This window comes from Mastomys coucha, unplaced genomic scaffold, assembly GCF_008632895.1.
Source record: "Mastomys coucha isolate ucsf_1 unplaced genomic scaffold, UCSF_Mcou_1 pScaffold18, whole genome shotgun sequence".
NCBI classification, from domain to species: Eukaryota; Metazoa; Chordata; class Mammalia; order Rodentia; family Muridae; genus Mastomys; species Mastomys coucha.
Window position 1 is genome coordinate 14,554,264 of NW_022196900.1, and position 10,185 is coordinate 14,564,448.

General features: G+C 39.1%; 1 protein-coding gene across 9 annotated transcripts in view; it reads left to right on the forward strand.

Annotated features, from left to right (window-relative positions):
• The window catches only part of Fktn (fukutin), a 51,505-nt gene that overhangs the window by 33,897 nt on the left and 7,423 nt on the right, over positions 1–10,185 (forward strand). For all 9 annotated transcript variants that reach the window (XM_031377423.1, XM_031377429.1, XM_031377426.1 and 6 more), the window contains 3 exons: positions 1,736–1,865; positions 4,169–4,302; positions 5,528–5,655. In XM_031377423.1, coding sequence (XP_031233283.1) covers positions 1,736–1,865; positions 4,169–4,302; positions 5,528–5,655 — 392 coding nt within the window. The remainder of the gene's footprint in view (positions 1–1,735; positions 1,866–4,168; positions 4,303–5,527; positions 5,656–10,185) is intronic.

Below are 10,185 nucleotides of genomic sequence, written 5' to 3' on the forward strand. Positions count from 1 at the left end.
GGTCTCAGCCACCAACCAAAGACTGCACATGGTGGGTCTGATTGTTCAGGCAGCATGTGTATAGTAGAAGATTGCAAATTTAATCATCAGTAGGAGGAGAGGAGCTCGGCCCTGTGAAAGTTCTGTGCCCCAGTGTAGGGGAATGCCAGGGCCAGAAAGTGGGAGAGGGCGGGGTGGCAGGCATGGGGAAGTGGGAGGCAACAGGGGTTTGTTTTGGTTGTTTTTGTTTGTTTCTTTGTTTTTTGGAGGGGGGAACTGGGAATGGAGAAATTTACATGTAAATAAAGAAAATATCTAAAAGAAAAAAAAAAAGAGCTGGAATTAAAAGCATGGGCCACCCCTGCCAGGCTGAGAACTTGCATTTTATTGCTGTAACAGGGCATGTAAAAAGAGGCTAGTGATGAAGGCATACCAGAAGTCAGGGACCTGTGTCATTGTTCTGCTAGGCCAAATAGCTTACATTTTGTTCCATAGTGAAATATCACTAAAGAATTCATTCTGTTTTCTTCAGTTACAGAATAAAATGTAAATCCAAATGCAAGATGACTAAGTAAAAGATGATATTAGTACAAATCTTTATATTTTACAGAAGGATTTCATTCAGATCTGTAGAGTGGTTCTGCAAAGCAGAGTTACTGTCGTTAAGTTATAAATAAGTGAGGACGTTAGAGACAATGAAATTTGCTTCTTCTGTTCTCTTGTTCATTCATCAGGCGTGGAGATACTGGTGTAGACACAGGTATTTGTTGTCTTGTGCTCATCGAGCTTACACTCTTGTAAAAGGAGATAGACCTAGAGCCAAGCACAGGTTATCTGATTCAGAATGTGTCCTTCCGTGCCTGACGACCCAGTGGCCCCAGTGGCTAAAGACAAGTAAATGACTGTACAATGGAAACATCATTTAATATATTTTGTTTAATGCTTCTAGCTGTGTGATTTGCTCTTCTTTTCTCCCGGCTGCCCAGCCTGCTAAATTCTGATATGCAGAGAAAACTGATAACAGTTGAAGTCTCCTCATTGGGGAATCCTAGTTACTTATGTTCTTTCCATTTAAACTGGTTCTTCTAGAATCCATTCTAATTATTTCAGTGCGTGACTAACTCTGATTTCTGGGTTTATGGGGTGTACAAGTGTGTGCCTGTGTATATAGATGTATGGGCACAGTTGTACACTTGTGTCTACGAGGCCAGAGGCTGGCACTCGGTGTCTTCCTCTACTACATCTTGTTTCTATCCACTCTCAGGTCTCCTGCACTCCTGTCCAATGCACCTTTCCCTTTCATCTCTTTCATGTTTGTAATCCACAGAATCCAGTTAGTACTTCTTCATGTACTTGGGCATGGGCCATCCACCAGAGTTTTGACAAGTTAACAGCAGACACACTCCTTTACCTTATTTTTTAGATAGGTCTCTCACTTAAACCTGGAACTGGTGGAGACTGGTTCCAGTGAGCTCCATAGACTGTCTGTCTGTCTCCTACCCCCACGGCACAGGTGTTGCAGGCACACACACACCAACACTCCCAGCTTCTATATGGGTGTTGAAGATCCAAGGTCAGGCCCTCATGCTCCCATGGCAACACATCACCCACTGAGCCAGCCCACACCCCCAAAATTTGGATTTTTTACAATGGAAAAGAGATGCACTGTTAATTTCTCAATTTAATTCAAATATTGCATTAGTGTTTCTAGCAGTTTAGAATTGTTATAATAGCTAACTGTTTGTTAAACCTGCAGCAGTACATTGATGATAATACTGTGGACGCTATGGCCTTTCGAAAGAGGGCAAAGGAGTTACTGCAACTGGCAGCCAAGACGCTGAAGGAGCTGGGCGTGCCCTTCTGGCTGAGCAGTGGGACTTGTCTAGGTAAAATTGCTTTACTTTTTCTCTCTCTGTCTCTGGCTTTAGGAGTAATGATTGAGGTAATCAGGCCTCAGTAATATTGACAGTGTAATATTTATAATCAGATAAGTATTAGTGTACAAAGCAAAGATGTGTTGACTGCTATGAAAAAGTAATTTATAAAATATAAAACAGAACCTTTTTTTAAGAAAAGTTATTTGTTTGTGCATTTTATGTTTATTAGTGCTCTATTTGCATGTACACCTGCATACCAGAACAGGGCATCAGATCGCATTATAGATAATTGTGAGCCATCATGCAAGTACTGGGAATTGAACTCAGAACTTCTGGAAGAGCAGCCAATGTACTTAACCTCTGAGCCATCTCTCCAGCCCTATAAAATAGAACCTAAGGTCACATGTATTTACTAAAAGTTATAATGTGTACAAATTTACATCAAATGTGTATATTATGGTTAGTTTTCAGGTAATTCTTAAATTATCTTTGTTATCCTGAATACCTTTGTTTTCTCTGTCTCAAAGATTACTATTGCCTTATATTAAAATAACAACAAAAACGTTACATTGCAGGAAACATTTCTAGTGAGAGGAAGATTGAAAGGCAGCATGCTCTGAGGTCACCCATAAACTTTTCCAGGTCATTAGGGCATCACTGGTTTGGCATCACTACTCACTAGAGATGGGCAAAGATACTTTTGTAGTCTTACACAGCAGCTATTAGACTCTGGAAAAGGTTCCCGTGCGCCACCAACGCCCAGCTCCCAGATACACTGTTCAGTACATCAGCTTCTTGGAATTTAGAGTTATGTAGATCCTTAAGATTGTTGTTTTTATCTGTTCCTTCTCAATTATTACTGTAGTTAACAACTATGTTTTGATTGTGACTATATTTGGACAAAGGTAATTCCAGTTAATTCAGCTTTTAAAAAGAGTCATCATAGAATTTGTTGTCCAGTTCAAGACACTTTGAAACTGAAAGGAAATGCCTTAAATAATTGTACATGTGCAACAGGTTGTAGCCTGGGATTCGTGGTTCTCCTACAGAGTAGGTTATGTGAAAGATTACATGCTTAGACTGGGTAAGGCACATAGCACAGGAGGTAAAGGCAGAAGGCTCAGAAGTTCAAGGCCATAGCTACATAGCAAGTTCAAAGCCAGTCTGGGATACACCAGACCCTAAATCAGAAACAAAATAATAAAAACAGGAAAGATCACATTGGTAATCTCTTGTGTATGTGGCATTTGCTTTAAAGTTTAACTTTTTTATAGAAGCAAGGTTGTTTTATAGTCAGTAATTAAAAATTATTAGTCATTTGTTATGATTTGAGTTTTTAGCCTTGTGGTTTATTTCATTTATAAAACAAGAGAATTGCATTTGATGATACTGAGTATTAAATGGTATTCATGGTATTTAAGGAGCCCTTCAATTTTACATTTTGGGAGGGTTGTGGGGAGGGGTTAATTTTGTCATAATTCCAAATAATATTATCCAGTAGCAATGCCTATCAGGATGACTATAGACATTTACTTACTTTAAAAGCCATTTGAATAGAACACTAGAAGCCAGTAGGGAAGAGTCGGGAGTTAGTAGTAATGTTAGGGAGTAAGCTTTCGTAGAACATTGCTGAGGCGCCTAAGCAAGGATAGATGCGCAGGAGTCACTGAGAAATAGCTTGGCTGGACATCATACCTTAGTCAGATCTTTTTAAGTGACCATTGCTTAAGAGCTATTTGAAATTGGGAAGTGCTATAAGTTATAGACTTAGGAAAGTATATTAAAAAAGTAAATATTCCTAGCATATCCTAAGGCAGCCTCAGTCGTTAAACTGGACGACTGAGACATTAACATGACTGGACACTGCACAGCAGTTGTTCAAGTGGGTCATATATTTACCATATTATTAAAGCTAGTGATCTATCCAGAAATGATTGTGGATCTTGAAAACTTTGCTTGTTTACATAGGATCTCATTGTGTAGCTCTGGCTGTTTTAAAGCTCACTGTGTAGAACAGGCTGGCCTAAAGGTGTGATCCACCATGCCTGACATCATTGAAGCCTTTGAGGGAGCTGAGCACTCAGACCAGGGAAGGAAAAAATAAGGGAAAGAGTGAGGGAGATTGATACTTCAAGGAAATGTCTATAACCAAGTCATTTAGTTTAGGATTTAATTTTTAAAAAATAATCTTGGTAAAGTACCTCAACTTTAACCCTATAAAATTATATAACCATTACTATAAAGTTTGTTCATTATAATAACTAATTTTCTAAATATAATTTAAAAATTTTTATCCCCTTTCCCTATTTCAGGATGGTATCGGCAGTGCAGTATTATTCCTTATAGCAAAGATGTCGACCTAGGAATTTTTATACAACATTACAAACCTGATATTATTTTGGCATTTCAGGATGCAGGACTTCCACTCAAACACAAATTTGGGAAGGTTGGTAATAGTCAAATTAATATCGTAAATAGTGTTTTTCTATTGTAAAGTTTACCTTATCTACCGTATCTATACTTAAATGTGTGACAAACATAGTTTTATCACCCAGTACTTATCAGGAAAGGCTTGAGGAAGCTATTATCCCTTAAGATTTCTGTGCTACTTAAAGAGAAGCTAGAAAATCCAGCCTTTTACTAATAGTGAAGAAAAAGGGTCATTAGCTCTTGTAAGAGGCTGTATTGCTGTTCTATTAGGTGATAGTATGGTACAAAATTAATATAAAGCTAGGATATTTGAAGCTACATTTTTTTCTGAGTATCTTATTCTATGATTATTTAGGACTAGATTTCATAATAATATCAGCACAAATATCCATTGCTTGCTAAGGGATAGAGATATGGAGCCATGTTAAACCAGTCCTGTCTTGCTCATTTGTCCTAAGGTGAACAATTTCCTTAGAGGCTAGCAAGAGCCAGGGCACCATGGCCTAGGACTATGGCCTAGATGAACTCTTACTTACACAGTTTGATTACTGTTCCAGAAGCCCATAATTCTTTGTGATAATCCTGCTCTTAATTTGTCCACAGAGTATTATCATGCAAATCAAGTAAAAAGGGGGGGGCGGGAATTCATTCTTGGAAAATTATTTCTCACCATCAGAGATAATCATTCTGATTTAATACACACACAAACACACACACAAATTTAATGTTTTCTGCAGTCAAGCAAAGCGATAGTTTTAGTCGTTCAGCAGACACTTGCCAAGTGCTGTTGTCTGGTACAGTGTTTTGCAGTGGAGCATACAGATGGATACATTAGAGTTTATCCCCGTGAGGACACATGAATTATTATGTGATGCTGTTGAAGGCACATGCACCAAGTCCAATGTGAACCATACTTTTAGGGTAAGTTTCCTTTCTTCTTTAGTTAGAAATGGGCTCTGGAATATGATGTTTCAATTTTCCCTGCAGAGTGACAGTTTTAACTACTGTGAGGCATTTACTCATGATTTTTTGTCAGTTTAAGAAACATTGTATATGCATTTAAGAAAAGTTAGTATAGTATCCCACTTTCTGAAGCTTCTACTTTCAGCAGGACTTAAGTTTAAAAACCATGCATCTTAGAATTAATGCTCACTACATAAAACATTAACATATTTCTCTATTTAAAAAGTGAAAATGTGTTCCTGTTGGTTCACTCTGTAAAGGCTTTCATTCTCCTATAGGTGGAAGACAGCTTGGAGCTATCCTTCCAGGGAAAAGATGATGTGAAACTTGATATTTTTTTCTTCTATGAAGAGACTGACCATATGTGGAATGGAGGCACGCAGGCCAGAACAGGAAAAAAGTTTAAGTATGAATCAGATGAGTACTTATGAAACAAAAAGGGGCTATGGGAGACATTTCAGAAACCAGAAAGTCTGCTAATGTGCTGTCAGCTTACCTAGAGTCCAGCTTTCTTGTGGAGCTCTCAGAACTTACTGTGAGGAGTGTTTGAGGAAGGATCACCATGGCTGGTCAGACAAAGGAGTTAGGGCCAAAGCCTTGAGTTACCGTAGAACAAACAGCACAGAAATCAAGCCCCCAGCCTAAGGCAGGAGGAGTATGTCTGTCAGAGTTCTAGAGCTTGATAATCTATAGGAATGGACAAGCAGCTGTAACGGACAGTGGACTCTATAGACTTCGCATTTTAGCCACTCTTCCACATGGCCTCCATCATATACTTGACAGTAAGAAGTTCTTAGCATAGTACTTAGCGCTTAGCTAGCTAACAGCAAGTAGAATTATCACTGGTGGTGTTACCTAATGTCATGATTAGTTTATAGTTACTATCATTGCTACTGTTGGCAGTCATGTGATCATAGGCATAAATTTCAGTCATGAAGCAGAAAGGAGACTATTCTTTATACATAGAGGAGGAATTCTAGACTTACAATATTTCTTTTCTTAGGTTCATCTATCCTACTAGGGTCCCTGAGTCTTCAGATAAAGATTGTAAAGTAAATTTGTTTTGGAGGTTTAAGAGTAATAGAGTCATAAATTATTTCCAAATTGCCTCTGATCCTAGAGCACACTCTTTAAACTTTTGTTAATTATAAAAACTACTTTGTTTTATGACAACAAACTATTGAGTAAAATCTGATTATAAAATACATAGGAATACAGATTTTTATAGAAAAAGAAATAAGTTGATGAGATGGTTTAGCAGGTAAGACACTGCCAGGCTTAACAACCTGAGTTGGATCATTGGGGACATACATGGTGACTCATGCAATATGCTGTACCCACTACCCATGTACATATAAACACAATAAAAAAAATGATTAAAATTTTTAAATATCCTTAGAAATGAGTAAATTCATGAGTATATAAGTGTGTTAATTAGGGTTATTATTGCTGTGATGAAACACCATGACAAAAAGTAAGTTGGGAAGGAAAGGGTTTTGCACTTTGACATTGTAGTCCATCATCAAAGGAAGTTAGGACAGGAACTCAAAAAGGGCAGGAAGCTGGCAGCAGAAGCCATGGAGGAGTGCTGTTTAAGCATGGCTTCTTCAGCCTGCTTTATTATAGAACCTAGGACCACCACTCACAATGGGGTGGGCCCTTCCCATCAATCACTAATTTAAGAAATGCTGTACAGGCTTATCTACCGTGTGAGCTTGAGGAATTTTCTTTCTTTGTTTTTCAAAACAGGGTTTCTCTGTGTAGTCCTGGCTGTCCTGGAACTCACTCTGTAGACCAGGCTCAGAAATGCACCTGCCTCTGCCTCCCAAGTGCTGGGATTAAGGCATACACCACTGCCCGGCTTGAGGAATTTTCTTAACTGAGGTTCCTTCCTCTCAGGTGACTTTAGCTTGTGCTGAGTTGACATAAGCTACCCAGCACAATAATAAGTACTACTTATAGTTAGGTGAATGGGGTAGGGGTTGGAAATAGGTACAGCTTGTTTATTCAAAATGTAACAGAAATACCAAAGTTAGTGTATAGAGTTTTTTCCTTACAGATTGCATACCGTAGAAATTAAGGTCATCGAGCCAGCTTTTGAGTCCCAGCCGTATGTGTTACACAACTGCAGTTTTTTATTTGACTTCTCTGTGTAAGGCTTTTCCACTTCAAAGTGGAAAAAATAGTAGACCTTGCCATGCAGCCTTGTTTTAAGGATTAAAACTATTAATGTGCAGGAAGGGATTTCAAGAGTGTCATGATATCCTGAATGCTCTCAGCTGGTGTTAATACCACTACAGCAATGGGGGGGGGAGTTATCCCTTTCTTAGTCTTATGACAGGTGTACAGATCAGGTGTCATCTAATCATCTCATTACAAAGTTGTTGCATCTGCTTTTGGGAAGTCATGTAGAACATCACTCTTTTGTCTTAAATTTCTATTAAGGGTGAGTTCTTCTCATAGGCGTGATCCAGAAGCGTAATCCTCAAAGCAATTCGTTTCAGCTTCTGTGCTTCTGGTAGAGACAACTTTGGTTCACTCCACAGCTCGTTATTGTAGCAGTGTTTGGGAAGTGTGAAGTGCTCTGACTAACAGAGAAGTGAGCAGTGAAGGAGCTGTCTGGACAGATGGTGTGCGTCCCAGATTTTCTATCATGTGACTGTGACCTTAAAAGGCAGAGAAAAGAACAGGGGTGGCTGTGTGGAGCAGTCTCTTTGGAAGACTCCCCAACCATATGCCATTGTCAGCACTGTTTCCTTTAAGGAAATACAGGATGTATCATGCTGCCATTTTCACAGGGGAGAACCTGAAACTGTTATGGGGTCTGCTTCAATCCAACATAACTCAAACACCAGCTCAGTGCAGAAAATGTAATCAGGCTGCTACTGATCCATCAGGGCCACAGACAGACTCAGGAGCTAAACTGCAACAAGCCAGAATATCACAGAATATTTAAGCTTGCAAACCATAAGATCTGTGCCAATCAGGATAGGAGTTGGTTCCTGGGTCTAGGAATATGAACTTAGTTTAACCCTGTCAGCAAGATGGAGAAGTCCCTAAGATGGCTGGACTCAGACCAGTGTATCCTCACAAGTTGTCCCTGAGGTAGCTGGACTCAGACAACTGTCCCCTTAAAACAGAAACTATTCAATTATTGGGAAGTCCCCAGCTCCCCTAGGTCCTGGAACCTTAAACCTAGTTTCCCCCTATGATTAAGTGGAGTCTGCAAACAAAAATGGCAGTATTTAGGACAAGTTTCTTTTGCTTGTTGCCAATAAACCAGTGTAAGAGTTTTTTGTTTTTTTAATTTTATAGTACTATTTAAAACAAAACAAAAAGCCATGTGTTGTTCATGCTGAGAAAAACAAACCTATAGAATGCTTAACATTTTTTTAAGGAAGGAACTCCATGGGAAAAGCTTCTCTTTCTACACTGTGCTCCACATGCCTCTGACTGATACCTTGGATTCTAAGATTTAGTAATAATTTTACTATTAATAGCAACTGTAATAATGTAGTTACCACCAGGCAATGGTGGCACATGCCTTTAATCCAGCACTTGGAAGGCAGAGGCAGGAGGATTTCTGAGTTCAAGGCCAGCCTGGTCTACAGAGTGAGTTCCAGGACAGCCAGGGCTATATAGAGAAACCCTGTCTGGAAAAACCAAACCAAAACAAAACAAAAAAGATGGAGTTACTAGAGTGTCTGCTAGATACACCCCACTGTATATATGTGCATAAAATGGGGTTACCTGGATATAGAATATATGCGTTTCACCGTAAGGATTTCACTAAGAGATTGTTCTTTGCTGTACTTTAAATGACCATCATTGTATTATAAGACACACATTTGCTGCACATTCTTGGCAACACTTAATATTCTCTTTAATTTTTAACCATTTTTGTTAGATATGTATCGATACCATACCATAGATTTAATTTCCACTTTTTTATATTTATTGACCATCTAGATGCTCTGTTTTGTGGGGAACTTATTAAATATCTTAATGGTTTTCCTCTGAAATGTCAGTTCTTTTCTCACTAACCAAAGCTCTATATATTAAAAACATCTCCTTCCAATATGTCCTTTATTCTTTTCCTTCTTAATGGTAGCTTACTCAGGAAAAGTTCATAGTTTTAATGTAATTCTGTATATCAGTCTTTATGTTCAGTACCTTTAGTGTCCTTTTTACAAACTATTTTTGAATTTGAGGTAATGAAGATATTTTCTAGGTTGTCTTTTAGACACTGTTTTATATGTAACAAAGTAAATCTCAAGTTTAACTTCCAGACTTCATTCAGACTAGTTTTTTGTTAGTGTTCTCTTTCTGTTCTATAAGCCAGTCCAGTGTACCATGTTACATTTAGACTCCTTGGCTTTGACACTTCATTTTATTTATTTATTTATTTATTAAAGATTTATCTTATTTATTTTATGTGTATGAGTACACTGTAGCTGTACAGATGGCTGTGAGCTATCATGTGTGTGGCTGCTGTTGATCTCAGGACCTCTGCTGGCTCCGCTCACTCCGGCCCGCTCACTCCTGCCCGCTCCCTCGGAGGTAATTTACTGCAGCTGTCTTCAGACACACCAGAAGAGGGCATCCAATCTCATTATGGGTGGTGGTGAGCCACCATGTGGTTGCTGGGATCCGAACTCAGGACCTTCGGAAGAGCAGTCGGTGCTCTTAGCCCCTGAGCTATCTCGCCAGCCCTGACACTTGATTTTAATCCACGAGTTTAAGAATGATGCCAGTAATTCCAAATTGCCATCCATCATTGTCCTAGCTGTTCCCAGTCGACAGCATTGCTTTCTCTGTAAAGTTTAGTACCGCTGTAGAAATGATGTTCCTGCCGGGCAGTGGTGGCAAACGCCTTTAATCCCAGCACTTGGGAGGAAGAGGCAGGCGGATTTCTGAGTTCGAGGCCAGCCTGGTC